Source organism: Aspergillus costaricaensis (assembly GCF_003184835.1).
Source record: "Aspergillus costaricaensis CBS 115574 unplaced genomic scaffold BO79scaffold_9, whole genome shotgun sequence".
In the NCBI taxonomy this organism is placed as follows: Eukaryota; Fungi; Ascomycota; class Eurotiomycetes; order Eurotiales; family Aspergillaceae; genus Aspergillus; species Aspergillus costaricensis.
In genome coordinates, this window is record NW_020291809.1 from 411,868 (window position 1) to 429,998 (window position 18,131).

Consider the following 18,131-nt stretch of genomic DNA (forward strand, 5'->3'; position numbering starts at 1 on the left):
CGACGGGAATGTATATCCATGCCCAAGTCCATGCACCGAAGGCTCATCCATATCCTACTTAGTTTGGGATGGCAAAATCACAACGTACAGTACCAAGCAGCTTCCAACCCGTGTGCAGGAGACTGACTATACTCCTCATCAGGAAGGTACATATTGTGATATGCTGTCTTTACCTCCTCATATCTAGAAAGCTGGATTGGCGTTTGTGAGCAACTGCACGAAGTAGGCCTACGAGCATAACCACGTCAGTCTTATCAATGATCTAACTCTTAGCCAACAAGCTTGATCGGACAACATACCTGAAACCAAGTCCCTGCCTCAGGCGCCGGCTGCAAGGCATCGCTATACCCGCAGTGCGCGTCGTATCGAGTAGCCGAGCTGTCAGAGGTGCCGTCACTCTCGCCTCCAGGCTTCACCCAGACGAAGGCGTCGACGAGCGCATCGCCGGTGCTGGTGGTCGGGCGCACACCGAAGCCGGTGTTGATGACATTGCACCAGTCACCCCAGGCCTGCTGGCCCGTGGGCTGTTTGCCGTTGCGGCCTAGAAATTAATGATTCATGTTAGCCAGAGTTAGGTCGGAGGAGGAGGACGGGGTGTGAGATTGCGCATACCGGTATCGACGATAAAGTAGGCGTCGAAGCCCTGCGCCTCTAGCAACGGGGCAATAGCATTGATATACTGTTGCTCATCGCAGACGCTGTTTCCCTGGGTGTAGGATGGACAAGAGGAAATGGTCCAGGCATTGTAGTTGGCGACATTCGTGGCCAGGCCGCGCACCGCGGCGGGAGAACTGGCGTTCTTGTAGACGCTTGCGAACAGGTCGGCGGCGGGTTGTTGATTTGCGGGCCAGCCGAGCCAACCGGCGTGTCCTGCAGGATCCTTGGTCAGAATCTGTCAAGAGGGACTAACAAGGCGACGGGGGATAATGCGCAGCTTACCAGCGTCAAGATACATGGCCACGTTGGGAAGATTGAGCTGAGTTAGTGCATAATTTGTACATTCAAGATAGGCACTTTGAGCATTGGCACATTTGGCTACGTTCAGGTTTGTCACCAGGTTGGCGAGACTGTCGGGCTCTGTTGGAGGTGATATTTAGCGTTCAGATGCAGTAGATAGTGTCCGAATTAGTGGAAAGACACTCACCAATAACCAGAAGGGTATGAACATCCGAATACTGCACAAGAACCTCGCGGATGGAATCAATGTAGGCCTTGTAGTGTTCAACCCCGTTGTCCGCAATCGAATACTCGCCGTTACTGGCGAGAGCGGCGCAGTCGCGGTCAGGGAGGTCGTACACCACAAATTGACCCGCGATAGGGGGGCTTGCTCCGGCAGAGTTCTGAGATTTGATGTCGGCCAGATAGTCCGCCATGGTAGGAACTTTGTCGGCAGTATCCCTGGAAAGTGTCAACCCGAGTCTGATACAATGACATTGTGGAATGAGGAAGCATACAGCCAGACGAAAGAAGGTACCTTGGCTGCGGCGGTTGCCGCCGCCTGGAGCGAGGAAAGCGAACCAGTGAGCGATGGGATCGCCAAAGATGCGACTTCCGATGAGTAGTACGGGCTCACGTAGAGCTGGTATCCGCTGAATGGGTTGCCACTAGCGCTGGCCGTGGTAGTCGGTGAGGCAGAGGCGGCAGGGCTGCTAGTAGCAGTCGTTGTCGTCACTGCAGCAGTGGTAATACTAGTAGTTGTCTTCAAGGTAGTGGCAGAGCCCGAGCCTGTCGCTGGCGTACACTGAGCATAGTCTAATGGTCATGGTCACTCGGCTGTGGAACAGTAAGATTTCTGCAAGAAACTCTTACATTCATTTATAGTTGAGCATGTTGCACCAGCCACGCAACTTGTGGCCCCTGAATACCCTTGACCCCCACATTGTCCCCAAAGGGTTTGCTGGGCTTGGATTCCGAACGGCAGAAACGCCAATGCGAGAGATAACGTGTAGTGCATTCTGATACTGGGATATCCAACGGTAGCCAAAGAGATGTCGGTTTGTGTTGAACTGCTCTGAACTCTTCTGCTAGTCGGGAAAACGGACAGACTTTATAATGTCATTCTCCCTGGCTCACAGATGCACTCCGCGTTGTCCTCGGAAGCAGCGCCGTCTTTTGACTGCCAACGCCAATTCTTAGTCCCGAAAGATGGATCAATTTCGTCGCAGTGTCCAAGAAAGCTACCAGACGAAGTCATACTCCGTTCTGTATTGGGATACAGGATCCGTCAGCATTATATCAGCGGGCCACTATCACTTCAAAGATGCAAGTATACGCCGACGCCGAGAGAGCTAAACAAGCCATCGGTCGGTGGCGCTGAGACATCTCCCTAACCGATGCGGAGAGCATACTGAAGAATCACGGATACCTGAAGAAATCCCCGTGCAGCCCTATAATCCGGCAGATGAACATGATCTAATCCGAGAGGTCTTTCGGTATTTTTCTGACTGGTTGCGAGCCAGTCACGGCCGCACGGCCCGTTCAGCCTGCATCCGCGCTACCAGGGTAAAATGCCAAGCCAATGCAGGGACTGGCGTAGATCACATTTAGCCAGAATTGCCGGGTTTAACAGCCCGGGTGAATTGCAGGAGAAGAAACATAGCCCTATGTGACGCCCAGATCTTTGCTAATCTAATTTTGCTGTTGACATGCGGAAGGCAGCGCGCATGGTTTGGTTGGCCATTGAGCGGAGACGACCTGAGTAAGTCTGGTAGGTTGTCACTCTATATAGAACAATTCGAGCTCATTAAAGATCCTGGTTGTAGGTATTCTTAACCCGTTATATTTTGAAAAAACCTATTCTCCTAGATGACTATAGTGCCTTAGTCGATGAAACTGTCAGATAATATATCCTTGCTAGAGCTATCGAACAGGCCCCATATTGAGAGCCATGTCCCTCCATTCCCCCAGCGTATCCTGTGCCAATTCGAAGAATACCGGAAGCCTATGGAACCTTCCCGGTGTATGTTCTTCCAGTAGAACAGCCTTCGCATGCCTGGTATAGCCCTGACCAAAGCCAAGGCCCACTACAGCTGCAAACAGTTCTCGGCCTTGGCTGGAGTGGCAAGGGCCACGTTGCTCCGGCAGGGCTTCACCTGTTTGTGGCTCCCAAAGGCTCCCGTCGAGTGCCCTAAGTAACCCGGACAGAGTTTTTTGGGGCTGATTCCAACATGAAGACGTCTCGCGCGGTCCCAGGGCGTGGCTGGCCACTCGCACCGCCTTGGCTGTAAAGTAAAAGTAACCCTCATCGTCCATTCTGCCACCGGGGACCCAACTACTGTCAAAACGGTGCCGGATATCATAGGGAGGCGTGTCAGGCTCATTCGATATGTCATCCTTCTCCGTGGAAAATCGTGGAGCCGAGGACACCGATGTTTCCGGGAGCTCTGGGAAAGATGAAAGACGCCTATCTGGGGGCTCCTTCCAACCGGCGATCAACCAGTCGGCTTTGTTGCTCCTCTTCAAGTACTCTTGTGCAAGAGATATAGTTGCACGAATGCGGTCCGTTGACGCGAACTCTTTAGGATTGAGAGAGACCCCGAAGAGGCCCATGATGCTGAATACCATGTCAACCGGTCGCTTGGAAGTTCTGAAGAAGGAAGATTGCCAGAGAGAGTGGCGTGACCAATTTGACCCGTTCCAAATTGTTTGTGTAGCGTCTGCAAAGGCAGTGATCTCTCTCTTCCGCGTTTGGTAGTTCCCAAAAATTCTCACTTGCATCACTGTTGGTTGTGCATTAGCGTTCATTTGGTAAATAGCCTTCCCTGACCCTCGGCGGATGACTTGGAGGAGGTCCACGAGTCTGCAAAAGGCAGATATATCAGGTACGACAGACTCCACACGACACATGCAGCGTCGAGGGTCGTCAGATACCATCAAATCAATCAAGGGTCTCTCGGGAGGAATATGAAGGCCCTCTGCCGAAACAAGCACATACGCTTCGGAGACAATCGCCTCTTGCAACGTCCAAGCGCGCAGGATCCAGTCTGTCTCTTCATCCAAGCGCACCAGCTTCATAAGGCCACCGGGCAAGACCAGCGGGAGACCCGTTTTGTAGATATCAAACATCCGCTGGATCTGCCATGCCTTGTCGTTGCTATTAGCCTGCATTATACAGAGTCTGTCAAGCCAGATATAATCTAATCGACGACGCTTGCACGCAATGCATGCCTGTTGTATGATGTTGATACTGATCGGATCACCGTCAAGCGCGCCCTCGACAACAATTGTGCCTGAGAGCGAATCGGTGCGATTTCCTTGCCAGATATACGATATTGCCGCGTATGCGGCTGGCGGTCGGTTGCCAAATTTGAAGTTGTCAAACTGTACAATTCGGAGGATGGGGTCTTGGTTGCTAAGTAAAGCTGCGCATTCGACGAGGCGAAATTTCTCGGGCGAACCAATGTTAGAAAGATCGACAAGATTTTGTTGCGAGATATTCAAAGGGACCTCTAAGATCACGTTGGGTTCCATGGCGCCTGTGGTAGTATGGGATCGGGGCCGACACAATTTAATCGGGATTGGTGACTCGTGGGTTGAAGCTGGAAGGAAGTGAATCAGTAGGGTCCATTGATAAGTCGGTAAGTCGGTTACCCCACCTTGCAGATACATACCAAACGCAGGTGGGATGTATCAACACTGGATCAGTCAGGCACTAGTCTAGTATACTAGAATCAGGTAGAGCGCGCCGATTGTTTGTGTTATGTACTCCGTAAGTGTACGTCAATACGACTAGAACAATTAGGCCGAAGAAAGTTTCTAGAAGGGGAAGCAAGTGATTCACAGCCTCAAAGCATAGGAAGCTGATCCCAATTTGTGGTTCGTTGGATCCCGCATAATCCCATCCCAGGGTTATCGATATACAACCACAGAAAGTCCTCTCTATGGCCCCCATTTACCTCCTTCTCACCACTCTTCCTACTCTGCAGTACTGCCTTTCAACGTCACAAAACTTCAACAAGATACAAAAATAGAAAAAAACATACAACAGAAGGGATTCGCTGGTGGTCACCCACCCAACTACTAACCTCCCGGCGTGTGGCTTAAGTACGGCTGAGCGGACGGGAAGCCCTGTTTTCCACACCCTATGGTCGTATGTGCTTAAATCAAGTGTTAGAGACTTCATAAGCTTCAATACAGAACTAAAAAGACACTTGACGGGTCACTTATCAAGTGGATCGTGGTGAAGGTGTGCGGTATCAGAGATAAGCAGGTACGGACATGCTAATCCTCAACTAGATGTAGATGTACATATTTAATAATAATCTGAACTTTTGTCATGTTGAACAACAAATCATGATTTTCTTTTACAGGTAGGACGCGTGAAAACTAGCTAAAGATTGAGACCACTGGTTGGAATGATTGACTGGCCCTGTTTAGACCTGGATCCTTGATATAACTGTATTGACTATATGACAATCAGGACTTTCGATCAAAATCTGAATTACTTCATAGTAGGCTGTACTGTGTGGAGCAGCTAGTATTCCAAATATACCAAGTGAATTAAGGTTCTCGCAGTTTGTCTGATGCGACAGCATCTACTTTACCAATCCATTTCATCCTCTCCACTTTACATCCATCAGCAGACGCCGCGGCGACACACTACCCCCACATCCAAACCCCCAAACCAGTCACAACCCCCATCACCGCCTCAAAAGGCGTGACCCGCTTCCATGCCTCCTCGCCCGTCCGATAAAACACCACCGCAGCCAAAAGCCTGGTCGGTACCGTAGCCGCCATCATCGGGATGTTATTCTGATAGGCGACAAGAGCATAGAAAGTACCCAGTGTCAAGGATGAAAGACTTTTGCTTGATTAGAGAGAATTATAACAGATCTTCAATATATAAATTGCCTACCTCATCGCCTGAATAGTCCCTATGCTGACGCCCCGTAGAGGCAGGTATGGCGATTGCGCAGCGGAAGCGGGAAAAAATAGGGTATAGAGACCGCTGCCGAGGAGGGGGAGGGATTGGAGGGCGAAAAGGTATTGGGGGATTTGGGAAGACATGTTATTTTTGTAGGTGTCTTGGACTGGGGTTTGAGTTTGTAGGTGCTGTGAGGTGGTGTTTCTGGTAGATGAGTGAGATGTGGTGAGATTGAGGTTTCTGTCCGTCAGCATCCGCGCCACTGTTGTTTGATTAAGGCTGGAGACCCCACCACGGGTGGCTTGATCCCTTGCGGGATGCCAAATGAGCAGAGAGTAAGTTATTCTGGGGAGCTGTGCGATGGGATCTAGGCATGTTTTGATGTGAAGGGATATGGGATAAGTTTAGAGAGACCGGTGAGGTCCCTAGGATGAGACGTTTGGGAAGAATATTATGGTCTAGGATGATGTTGTTGGGACAACGAGTTGGTGTGATAAGAAAATTAATGGGGCAAAATACTATTCCATTGCGAATAACGACGCGACTTCAACTGCGCTAAAAGCAATCGAGCAGAAAACTGAAGAAAGGATACCAGTCCAGCCAGTGCAGATCACCACGTCAGTCAAAGCGTGGGTATTAAAGAACTCTTCATTCAACGTAAGACAACGCTCACAGAAAGTCACGAATTCCCATCTAATCCAGGAACATCAGCTGACCATTCTGGTTCGTAATCCTCTCATCCAGCCGAATCCAGGTGCGATTCCATCCATCATTGCCATCCGCTAACTCCGCCTCCAGCACACGGCCCCCATCAACCAAGCGAACATTTCTAGCAGACGCCGCAAAGTTTCCGTTCCGCTCCCACGCGAACTTTCCCCAGTGGTTAGCCAACACACTGTTCAACGGAAGCACCGAGAGCTGCAGCTCCCCGGACACCCGTCCACAAGCCGCCACCAGATCGTGGTGACTTTCGAGGCGGATATCCCGAGCCGAAGCGGAGAAGTTTCCGCGCAGAGGCGCGCCGTGATGGGGAGGAGGTCTGTGGTGGTGCTGGTGCTGCTGCTGAGACATCCTGTATTGTTCTTCCCTACGACGCTGTTCTTCCATTCTGCGACGCTCCTCCTCGCGACGACGTTCTTCTTCCTCGTGCTCTTTCTTCTCCTTGTGCTTCTTCACTGCGTCTTCGGCCACGGAGCCCATCATAGCTCCACCGATGGTGCCGAGAAAACCGTGGTTGACCTTATGTCCTGCGAAACCACCAGCTGCACCGCCTGCGAGGGCGCCCATGATACCCTTCTCGCCTTCGCCGGCGGCGGCCGGGTCGGTGGACGACTCGGGAGAGTACGGGGGAGGTTGCTGGTGGGAGGAGTAGCCTTCATGCTGAGGGTAAGGCGGGTAGGGTCTCGACTCCGAGGGAGGCTGGCCGTACTGTGAAGGCTGCTCGTACTGTGGGTAAGGTGGGCGTCCACCGTAGGATGAGTATTCAGGGTTCTGGTAACCGGGTTGAGGGGACGGCTGCTGGTATGGGCTGTAAGGTCTGTTGTAGCCTCCAGCACCCTGAGGGGGATAAGGAGAAGAGGCGCCGTATCGGTCATGGCCGTTCTCGACGGAGGGGGGATACGAGCCGTATCCGGTGGAGCTGGGAGTGTCGACGGCCGGGGATGACCAGGGAGAGGGGTTCTGCTGACGGCGATCAGGGTTGGCGGGGGTGGCACTGCTGCCACCGAAGTACTCTTGAGCTGCCATCGTGAGGTCTAACTGTGCTTGTAGACGGCAATAGAAGATGAAGGGATGTATTAGAAACGCTGAGTGAAGGACGAGAGAAAAGCAAAGAAACGATGAAGGAAGAGGAGTGTTGACTTCTTAAGCGGGAAACCTGTGGCTGTGCGGGGTTGGGGGAGGGGCTGCCTGAGACCCCGCTAACCTGGCCCAGTAAGCGCGAGTCAGGCACCAAGTGGCGCAGTCCAAGGGCGGTTCATTGATTGGTGGAGAGGAGAGCTCTGATGGCTGTTCCATGGGCGGGACTCACTTAGGGCTGACAGAAGTGCCTGCACAGCCCCACTGCTTTTCTGCCTACAAGCTCTTTCACGGCGCTTCGCGGGCTCATTTATCGCTGAAACATACAGGAAGCTAAGTAGGGATAAGACTTCTCGCTTAAATTAGCTGATGTGAGAAGTGTGTATACACTATAATGTATGCCGTCATGGGTACTAACTGATGCTTGTACGGACACTGAAAGTTGATTTCATTGCTGCCTATGACCGGATGTGGGGGCTGAATTCTGGGCAAGGGTCTTCGACAATGAATTTTTTACTCATCACTTGGCTTTCCCAGATGTATGGCTTTCTCTGTCTTTCACCGACTTGAGACAGGTCAGATCGATCTGCTTCCCACTGCACCCAAATCAACTCCTCTCCTTCATTACGACAGGGCTGACTAGACTCTCGACTAAAACTAATATCACATGCCCCATGTGACTCAGTTAAACTCAAGTAAAAGCCTATCCCTACACTGTGTTAATCGTCCGAAAGTCTCAACATTCACTACCACGTCATAAGGCATCATGCCATAACACAGTCATAAGCAAACATTCATTCACAGCCTTGACAGCAGTTGAAAGAAAGCCTAGCCGAGGCATAGATGGCCACAAGCGAGAAACCGAAACACACGGAGCGCACTCTCATTTTCATGAACTCATAAGGGACTTCGAACGGTCCACTCCAAAGCTTGGGTGGAGCGAACACCCTGTTTTCCCTTTCAGGCATAGTTTCGGGGCCATGGTCCACCGTCAACAGCTGCACCGCCACCGAACATTGATCAGCATTAACGCATGGTTCAATCGATGGTCTGGTAGATGACACCATTTGTGAATGACGGGAACAGGGAAGGGAAAGCTTGTCTGTTCTAGGCCTTGCTGTATAGCATGCGCCTCATGCTCAAGCAGACCATTCAACCATAGCCATACGAATGGTATTCATAATGATACTGACTTCGATCACCATGATCACAATTAACAATCGCCTCCGATTAAAGGTTACACGTTATCTAATATACAAGAATATATACAGCCATCACCCCCGAACTATATAAAACCCATTCACGGCAATCTGCTTATCCCTTGCCTCATCCGTCGGAGCCCTAACCCCGATCCAATGCAAGGGAACCTTCTCCGCCAGCTTCTGCCCTCGATACTTGACGTTCTCCACACCTTCTCTAGTTCTATCCATCCAGCCTCCACTTCCACTTCCATTTGCTCCATTAGTGCCTATACTTCGCGTCCCTGAGAAGGACCTATCTGCTGCCCAAGCAGGATGTTCGAGAATGCTCTGCGCATACGACACATCGCATGCATCAGCTAACATGGCCGCCTCAGCAGCCGCCTCGCGAGCAGCTATGAGATCCTTTTCTGTCTGGCCTCTGGGCGGAGGTACATCCGGACGGAGAAAACCCATGATCCGGATCTGAAGCTTGGTTTGAGCTCGTACCGGCACAGCAGGTTCATCGATGAAGCGGACAGTCGTGATCTTCTGCATAGCGCGCGAGAGATTGACTCGCTCCTGTTGTATCGGATCAAAGTATACAATCGAGAACACAACGCCCTGCCACGTTCCTGAGGCCGAACCTGGCCCTCTCTCCGCTGTCGCCTCAACACCCTCAACTCTTGCCCACCCAAAGAAAAACCCCCGATACCGATCCAGCACCATATCAGACACCTTACCAACCCTAAACCGAAGCCCATCACTATCCCCAGCTTCCACCCTCGCCGTAAGGTCCACAGGGAACGGTGCCTTCGGCCCCTCCTCCAGCGCAAGCTGATACCCTGCTTGCACATCCCTCAGCCCATTCCCACTCCCACTCCCTCTTCCATCATCATCATCCCCACTAACCCCCAACACTGACCCAACCCTATCCCCAACCCCACTAACCGAAACAGCTGTCTCCGCCGCCGTCTGCGTCACCCAACTCGGCTGATACGGCTGCACTTTACTCTGCACGGCGGCCGTAACCGGCGCCACGACCGCCTCAGCGGCAGTCTGAACATACATACCCAACACCATAGCCCCGACCTCCAACGGCATAGTCGACAAACTAGCCCCCCTACACGAACTAGGACTCAAACTCGTCGACAAAACCCGAAACACCGGACTATAACACATAACCTTCCTCCTATTCTCCCCATCCCCACAAAGCACAAGCTGGAAATACCCATCCCCGGCCTCAACAGGGATCCTCACCACCATCGTCTCGCGAAGCACATGCTGTCTCTCGCGGCCCGTCGCCTTCTTGCGAAACTTGCTGATGTCGCGCTGCCACGCGCGCTCGTCGACCGGGTCGACTTGCTGCACGTGCACGGGGAGCGTCGGCGTAACGTTTGGCCAGGAGTCGGTGAGGCCGAGGAATGCTTTGGTTTTCATGCCGGTTTTGCCGCTCCAGCCTTTGCTTTGGAGGTAGAGTGTGCGGGTTGGTGGGAGGGGCGTGTCGGAGAAGATGGAGATGGTGACGGAGGTAGTGCTGCCGCGGTAGAAGACAATGCCGGAAGAGTGCCGCAGGATGGTGGTGTGTTTTGTGCTGCTTGTGGGGTGCGTTATGAGGCCGCCGAGGAAGTGGGTGGCTTCGTTGTAGGCCTTTTGGGCGGTGGAGGGGCCTGTCGCTGTTGGGTTTGGGGTTGTTGCGGAGCGAGGAGGGGGTGGTGGTGGTGGGAGGGGCGAGGGGGTACGACTTGGATAGGATGGCTCATTGTGGGTAGTTGCAGAGCGGATAGGGAGGGGTGGTGTGTAGGGTGGTGGAGGGCGATGAGGACGTGGTGATAGTGGTTGTTGGTGGACTTGGAGTTGCTGTTTGGAGGATACGCATGGTTGTGGCGGTGGTGTTTGCGAAGGCGATACCGTTATGACGCCGCGGATGGTGCCGTCCGGGGATGTGGTCTGGGGTAGAGGTTTGCGCTTTATTCCTGTGTTGGCGTGCATGGTGTGGTGCACCACTGGGAAATTGGGGTTATCTAGTAATCATTATGATTCAGTGGGAATGGTCAGGAGAAAAATCCCCTGGACCCCTATTGCGATGGTCTGGATCGAGTGATGATGTCGATCGGATGCCGCGGATGTGATGAGTCAGCGGGCGATAAGATAAGATGGTTTGACAGGTGGGGATCAGTAGTCTGCAAGAAACTGTTAAGGACTTTCCTATGGCATTGTTGGATGTATTGATGCATAGATAATAGAGTGTGCATCATTTTGCTAAGTCATTAGTTAGTTCAGCATCTGTGTAGTGGTGTTGCGTAATAGTAAGATTGTAATCTCCCCACCATGTGGCGGTTGCATCAAACGGAAAGTATATTCCGCTGCGGCGAAGACATAAAAGGAACTTCTGCAACCAGCAGCACGAAAACCGTGACCATCAGCTGTACCCTCAAGTTTACTACTTCATCTACTAATCTTTTAAAATGTCTCACCTCACCTATTATAACTACGAAGGAGTTGGAAAAAGAAACCAGCAAAAGTTCAAATATAGCCAAGCTGTGCGCATAGGTGATCGCATTGAATGCTCTGGACAAGGTATTCCGAATTCTTGCATATACGGACACTGGGATCAATGATAACCATTACAGGCGGCTGGGACCCAAACACTGGGGAATTCTATAAAGAGATCAACGAGCAGATCGACCAGGCATTCAAGAACGTCGAGCTGAATCTGAAGAACGCTGGCGGCAAAGGGTGGGAGCAGGTCTTCCGCGTGAACTCATACCATGTCCCCATCAACAACGAAGCGCTGGATGCCATGGTCAGGAACTTTAAGAAGTATATGCCAAACCATGAGCCCCTTTGGACTTGTGTGGGCGTGACGAGGTTGGGGGAGGATGATATGAGGGTTGAGATTGAGGTGGTGGCTCACGATCCGAAATAGTCTTTGACCAGGTATTCAGGAATGGGGGCTAAGCTATGCGTCTTATAATCGAAGACCATGTATATAACTGCCAACTACCATGCACGGTCCCATGTGGCCTGGTTCAACAAGTCAAAGTATCCGTAGTCCTCTGGTAGTTGGCTCCAAGCTGCGAGATCAGTACCGAGCATATCATGCAGCTCCGGAATAGCCTCGTTATTAGTAGTACCAAATATATCGAAAGACTTTTGTGTAGAATCATGGATGTCAAGGTCGACCGTAGTGGTGTTACCATCCTCAGGTGACACCTCGCTAGGCAGCATGGGACAAAGCTTTCTAAGATTATTCGCAATATGTCGTGCGGGATGCCATGACTTAGACAGTCCATCAAGTGCAGCAAGACATATTCGCAGCTGGTTGCGCTTAGAAGGACAGTCTGGCTCCTCCAGAATGACCCGAGCCGCTGATAGCGTGCTATGCATGGCTGAAATTGGACTACGTCGGAAATTGCCAAATGTCCGGCAGTATTTCTGAGCCACCACACACATTGTCTTAGCGGAGTCCCTGCATACGGTTTGAGCCTTCTCCATCGTCTTGGTCCTTGTATCAGGTGAGTCGTAGTAGCAAGGGTCCATTAGGAATGGTTTGGCAAGTAGAATCTTCGTCGTATGATATACCATATGAAGGGTATATGCCTGAGGCACAGGGTTGGGACGGTCAATCCTGAGGTGCTGAGGAAGATCGTAGAACCAAGATCTTAGAGCGAGAAGGTTGGATTCGAGAAATTCCGGCCGCTCGGTCCCCTGCACGAGTGGCTTGGGACCCCACCTTCCTTGGTCAGAGAGTTGCTCATGTAGTCAGGATGATACTTACATTGAGAGAAGGATGTTCTCGGTGATTTTACAGATTCCGATCAGTGCTCTTTGCAGAGGGACCACCTTTTCTCGGATCTCCGCAGGTGTCTCCACGGTCTCCGCGGAATCGTCCATATCCGATGGTAACTCGACAGCGCCTTGCTGATCCTGCGCGCTGTTAGCGAGAAAAGGAGGATGGCATAAGAGAACTGACGAGCATCGAGCATATCCGCCCCGTATAAGTAGCGGAAAGTTTGTCATGACAATACAATGTCCAATAAATTTGCCTTCTCAAGCGTGCCTCCCTGGTTGATATAGTGACCGTGCCTGCAAAGCCTGCCGGATCCATGTTCAAGCCCATGTCAAGACAAAGTCGGTCCGCCATGCCATGGTGTAGCCATCCAGCAGCATCTTTGCCGATTGCCTATTCGCCATCATAAGTCACAGGTTCTGATTGCATTTGGAACAGGAAACCCACAAAGTAGACCATGCCAATAACTCCTAGAGCCTGAATAGTGACAAGAGTAGGATTTTCCATCTCTAAGTGTAGAAGACTCTTCGCTCGGGAGAGTAACTCCAGACCGGCTGAGTTTGGGTCATTGGAATCTAATCGGACTTGCAAGCTATCGGAATATCGAGAGCCTAAAGCGAGAATAGAGTAGTGAAGCAGTGGACTCCAGTATTTCCCCAGAGAGCTCATGCTCTCCCTGAATAGAGTCTCGTCGACAATTGGATACCATGGTTGTTCCCATGTAAAGTAAAGATTAATGAGCTCGTTCTGCAGAGAGACAGGAATTTCGTCGACCATTGGACTAGGTACTGTCAGACCGAGGTAGTCATCGATGTTATTGAGTGCAGCATCCGCCAGGGGGTCATGTTGTGAAGTTTCTCGGTTTCCACCGCTCGACGGAAGGTCCTGGAATCCCAGTCGCCCACTGGTAGGCCCGAAGTACCGCATCTCCCCATCTTTGTCAAAGTTCAATGACTCGTCCAGCGATAGTTGGCCTTTGAGAGATTCACATAGGCTATCCATCGCCGAGCATGTCTCGTCTATATTTTCATTTACCAAGAGGCTATACAAGCCTTTTCCAGGAGGCTGCGAACCATGATCGACGGTGTTGATACCGTGCTGGTCTAGCAGCTTCTCCAGCAATTCGATACGCTGCCTAAGGAGTAGGACATACGACTTAGAAGCCGGTCGGCGCCCATCTTCAGTGTCTGAATATTGACATGACACATTCCACTGAAGGCATCTGGAACATGATGGTTTTACCCCGTCACACTAGCAGAATTAGCGGTCGTACCGTAGTGACGTAGGTAAGTAATGATTGTTCTTTACTTCGAGGGTTTACCTTAGCTCGCCGCCGACGGCATTCTTCGCACGCTTTGGTGGTGTACTTTCCACGGGATTTTGCTCTACTTTTCCCATCCCTTGTTGAATCCATTGCAAGCCAAAGGCTTTGAATAGCTTAGATCAAGTCGGGAAGATTGATGATCAATTTCATTGATCGTAATGGCGGAATGTGGGGAAAAGGAGCGACCGATTTGTCAGCACGACAGCGTCACGATTTCCCGATCGGGTAATTGTCCCAATTGATATTGGAATGCTAAGCAGCCACAAGCTTTATACGGATGATAGAGTCAGTTTCTATATCCGAAGGTAGCTCCGTTTCATAGTATCATGTGTGCTTGGTATGGCAAAACTCTGCTCGAAATGTTATATGCGCAGTGTCAGTCCAAAGTTTGTACGGTTCAACTCATATCTCCCCATACAAGATTCTTAGAAGCGTGAAATTGAGATAGAGGCGTTTGATTTCAATATAGACATCTTTTCATCAGAGGTTCTTCATGTTTAGCCATGTTTGCTTCTTATTCAAATGTTGCTGGACTGGAAAATGCAAGTTAACCGTAGAACAAAACCCAAGGAAAAAGCACTGTTGATAATGCGACCACGTCCCCAAATAAAATATGCATAAAGACGTTAGGATTGTAAGGGGGGATCCGCCAGCCTTTCCACTAAAGAAAGGCTAAATAAAGGAGAAAGAGAGACGGACAGGAAGAACCAGGATCGAAAGGAACACATGAAACCTAGGAGAAACAAAAAAGCGGCCAATCCAGAGGGCTCCAGAGGGCTCCGACAAAACTCACAATACCCTCCTTCGAATGCGAACTGGCACCTTTCCAACCGGTCCAACGGTTCCAAACCCAAAAGTGCGCATGCTCATCCGCAGATTCTTCTCGTCAGCCAACACCTCACAGTCATACAGCCTTGTCATCAAAGCCATCCCAAGAATGATCATTGTTTTGGCAAAGTACCTCCCAGGACAGACGTGAAGAGCACCCCCGTAGGGCATCCAAGCACCTTTGGCCATCTCGGTCGTGAATATTAGTGTCTGGCCATCATCCGCATACTTCAACCACCTACCCACCCAGAAGTCCTCCACCGGATGATCCGCACCTGCCCCCCTGCACCAGATCTCTGGATCCATATGACCCGACATAGGAGTAGTGAGAATCCAGTTCTTGTTGGGAATGTGCCATCCATCTACATTCAGGTCGCCATGGGACTGATACCAGACGAAAAAGCCATTGATTCGGAGGCGAAGAGTTTCGGCATAAATGGCTTGCAGGACTGGTTGGTGTAGGAGGCGATCAATATCAAATTTCACATCTGACTCCGAGATCAAACAGGCGCGAGCCTCAGCCCGAACGAGGTTTAGTAGTTCTTGGTCTTTGAAGGCTTCCAGACAGGTCCAGAAGGAGGTGTTTATACCGTTTGTGGTCATCCTAACGCCAGGTGTTAGCTGATCTAGCCAGGTGAAAACCGATCCAGACATGACGTACCCCCAGATAACCGCCAGATCATGCATGGCAATAACATCCGCATCAAACCCTTCAATCTGTTGAAAGGCATCTACCCGATCGCGCCAGTACTTGGAACCCCAGACCGGGTCATCGCCATCTGAATCGACTGCGGCGGGGTCGAAGTGCTCTTGTGCCCACGTGTTCCAGTCCTTCAAGGCACCAAGCGCTGCGTCTCGTGCGGCATATGCCCGCGGCGCCAGGAACCGCGGAACCCCAACAAGCATCTTCCAGATGTTGTCGTCAAGGGTAAACAGGTTGATCGCAAAATTCGGGTGCTGTCGTATTAAGTATTTCCCACACAGTGCATCCATCATTGAGGCAGTAAAGTCGTTATTAAAAAGCTGGACAAAATCGTCTAACTCGACCCAGTGGCTACGGATGGAGAGTGCCTGCAGGCGCTCTGTGAGGGTGGATTGAAATCTCTTTACAAAAGGAGCGAAGCCTGCCCCAAGGAGTAGACGTTGGTTAGTATGTCGGATCAGATACTCAATCCGATTCTGTGGCTTAACATTGCTTTCGGGATAAGGTCTCGGAAAACCCCCGGAGTTGTCATGGGCGTAGATCCGTAACGCGCTCGGCGGAAGGCCGAAGACGCGCCGCAGAAGGATCGCATGTACGGCAAATAGAGAGAGGCTGCGTTCTTTAAGGATGGAACCAATGGTTTCCGTGCCTTGGAAGATGTAGAGGGTTTGCGTCAGTATCCGTGCACGGACGGGTCGGGAGTTCCACAGTAGGTGCCTGTACGACATCAGCCACTTGTCCTATAAGAAGCGCTGGAGTCATACTTTGCCGAGAGGACAAAGCCTCGAGGGTTCCACAGCATCTTTATTGGAAATGTTCCCAGTGGTGGTATTAAGGACGGCACCAATGGGGGAATTTTCATTCCTCGTTTGACTCGAGGTTTCTCGTGTAGTGCGTGGATACCGTACCAGTAGTTCATCAGGCAGATCCCAATAGTGGCAATGATGAGATATGTGACATATATCTCTTTAAGAGCCACAAAGAAACTGGCAGAATGCCACAGTTCTCCGGTATGATAAGACATGATAAAGTGCGGGATGTAATGTGAAATGATAGAGTTGATCTTGCGAATGCATTATAGAAACGGGGTAACGAAGCTTGACTGGTCTATTTAAATGTTATAGACTCATGGACCGGTACATAGTCATCTTGGGTGTGAGGAGAAGGGCTTGCCGAGGGCTTCGGACAACCGCTCGCTTACGTGAAGGTGTACATTTGATCCAGGCAATTTGTATTAGAACACAATGTATCTGAATAGCCTGCTTACCTCTATCCCTGTGCTGGGAACTAACCGGTGGGCAGTGTAGCATCTGTCGGGGTCCATTCCATTTCGCAAAGCTTGCGTCGAGACGGCCGAGAGATACCGCGAAATCCTCTCACCCTGGACATTCATGTGAAGCATGCATCATGCGTGAGGTCCTGATAGTGATTGATAGCACTGCCACCGGAAGTAAATTGGGACCGTAGTTTCCTGTCAGCCTTTTCATGCACCGTGTAAGACCTCTTCCACACTCCCATAGGCGAGGAGATTCTTACCGCAGCGCGCAACAGCGATGGTAAATGTGTCCAATGATAGTTTAGTATCAGTTGAGCGATACCACGAGGCCCATGTGAAATATGACGACGGCCACCCACTGTATTACGTAGTGACATCCACGGCCCCCAACCTGTCACGGACCTGTATGCAAAGGATCATTAAAACCAACAGTTGCTGATTCCTTCCGATTCGCCTGTTAGAGCAGCCTTATACGGTAACAGAAGGGTCAGCGGGGCTGTGGGTCGTCCTGATGTGGGCGGTTTCTGACCAGTTGTTTGTGGGGGGAGACGGCCAAAAATCCTCGGTGCTGGAGGTTCCTGTCGGAGGCTCTTGTAACCGGCCTATGATGGCTATCCCTCGTATGCTTAGCAGAGATGAATAAGAGGCCATGGAGCGATGTATTCTTGGCGTTAGGAGTGCACAGGCATGTCAGATGAGGGGAACTTGCGCTATCACAACCCGCTAATGCACACAGGAATTGATGGCGTATTTTTACCGGCCAGGAACGTCAAGCGGCCACACGGTTCCTGCCGCTAGTGCTTATGGGCGTTATGCTTTTCTGCCTTACGGGGTACGGCTCGCATTTGTCTTTCCTAATACAGTGACCGTCTTGAGTATGGTGCATCTCAAACAACATGATGATCCCTGTGCGAATAGGTATTGTTGGGACAAGTCCAGCTCGCTTCTCAAACTACCACCAATCATGACCACGCCAACCGAAACATTCATCTAACCAGAACTTGTCTTTAATTACTCGGATAAAAGGATACTTCCAAAAATAAACGGCCAGGTCTTAACCAGAGGGTCCCGTTCTCGGAGGTATATGTCTCTCGCGCATTTGCCTGCAGTTCCACACGTTGACTAGATATCAGTCTCCACGATGTTAGCCTCATGATACCATGATGTGGAGCGGGTCGCAGTAGGTGGGTGATGGATATTGCGGATAGTCATTGGGCGCAACTGACCTAGAGCAATTCCCATGACCATTGCCCCCTGATGAACTAGATAGATGATGGCATGGCCGATAGTGAACGGAACAGAGAGTAGGAAGCAGAAAACAAGCGCCTGGCGTGACACATAGAGAGGTACAGATGTTGAGGCAGTAAAC

At 51.0% G+C, this 18,131-nt stretch overlaps 8 protein-coding genes across 8 annotated transcripts; 1 reads left to right on the forward strand and 7 right to left on the reverse strand.

Moving 5' to 3' along the window:
- Positions 1–183: 183 nt before the first annotated feature.
- BO79DRAFT_143178 (1,4-beta-D-glucan cellobiohydrolase C) lies at positions 184–1,954 on the reverse strand (the record flags this gene model as incomplete). Its single annotated transcript, XM_025678307.1, has 7 exons — positions 184–228; positions 300–541; positions 613–870; positions 940–1,077; positions 1,145–1,398; positions 1,455–1,752; positions 1,810–1,954. The coding sequence occupies 7 exons, from the start codon at positions 1,952–1,954 to the stop codon at positions 184–186; spliced, it is 1,380 nt and encodes a 459-aa protein (XP_025541673.1).
- Positions 1,955–2,859: 905 nt separating this feature from the next.
- BO79DRAFT_215836 (uncharacterized protein) lies at positions 2,860–4,470 on the reverse strand (the record flags this gene model as incomplete). The annotated part of the gene is made up of 1 exon (XM_025683285.1): positions 2,860–4,470. The coding sequence occupies one exon, from the start codon at positions 4,468–4,470 to the stop codon at positions 2,860–2,862; it is 1,611 nt and encodes a 536-aa protein (XP_025541674.1).
- Positions 4,471–5,508: 1,038 nt separating this feature from the next.
- Positions 5,509–6,079, reverse strand: BO79DRAFT_208196 (uncharacterized protein). The gene is made up of 2 exons (XM_025682340.1): positions 5,855–6,079; positions 5,509–5,800 (listed from the first exon to the last, which is right to left on the reverse strand). Exons 1-2 carry the CDS (start codon positions 6,004–6,006, stop codon positions 5,599–5,601), a joined length of 354 nt encoding a protein of 117 aa, XP_025541675.1. The 5' UTR covers positions 6,007–6,079; the 3' UTR covers positions 5,509–5,598.
- A 288-nt stretch (positions 6,080–6,367) lies between these two features.
- Positions 6,368–7,609, reverse strand: BO79DRAFT_286287 (putative glutamine-serine-proline rich protein; the record flags this gene model as incomplete). The annotated part of the gene is made up of 1 exon (XM_025688452.1): positions 6,368–7,609. The coding sequence occupies one exon, from the start codon at positions 7,607–7,609 to the stop codon at positions 6,557–6,559; it is 1,053 nt and encodes a 350-aa protein (XP_025541676.1). The 3' UTR covers positions 6,368–6,556.
- An 845-nt stretch (positions 7,610–8,454) lies between these two features.
- Positions 8,455–10,830, reverse strand: BO79DRAFT_191617 (LipA and NB-ARC domain protein; the record flags this gene model as incomplete). Its single annotated transcript, XM_025680839.1, has 2 exons — positions 8,455–8,710; positions 8,939–10,830. 2 exons carry the CDS (start codon positions 10,828–10,830, stop codon positions 8,455–8,457), a joined length of 2,148 nt encoding a protein of 715 aa, XP_025541677.1.
- Positions 10,831–11,265: 435 nt separating this feature from the next.
- On the forward strand, positions 11,266–11,817 carry BO79DRAFT_191620 (RidA family protein). The gene is made up of 2 exons (XM_025680840.1): positions 11,266–11,418; positions 11,472–11,817. The coding sequence occupies exons 1-2, from the start codon at positions 11,307–11,309 to the stop codon at positions 11,765–11,767; spliced, it is 408 nt and encodes a 135-aa protein (XP_025541678.1). The 5' UTR covers positions 11,266–11,306; the 3' UTR covers positions 11,768–11,817.
- A 24-nt stretch (positions 11,818–11,841) lies between these two features.
- On the reverse strand, positions 11,842–14,045 carry BO79DRAFT_281017 (Zn(II)2Cys6 transcription factor; the record flags this gene model as incomplete). The annotated part of the gene is made up of 5 exons (XM_025688119.1): positions 11,842–12,574; positions 12,620–12,768; positions 12,815–13,024; positions 13,079–13,882; positions 13,953–14,045. 5 exons carry the CDS (start codon positions 14,043–14,045, stop codon positions 11,842–11,844), a joined length of 1,989 nt encoding a protein of 662 aa, XP_025541679.1.
- A 699-nt stretch (positions 14,046–14,744) lies between these two features.
- BO79DRAFT_236519 (cytochrome P450) lies at positions 14,745–16,815 on the reverse strand (the record flags this gene model as incomplete). The annotated part of the gene is made up of 4 exons (XM_025684593.1): positions 14,745–15,387; positions 15,445–16,203; positions 16,251–16,452; positions 16,779–16,815. The coding sequence occupies 4 exons, from the start codon at positions 16,813–16,815 to the stop codon at positions 14,745–14,747; spliced, it is 1,641 nt and encodes a 546-aa protein (XP_025541680.1).
- Positions 16,816–18,131: the final 1,316 nt, after the last annotated feature.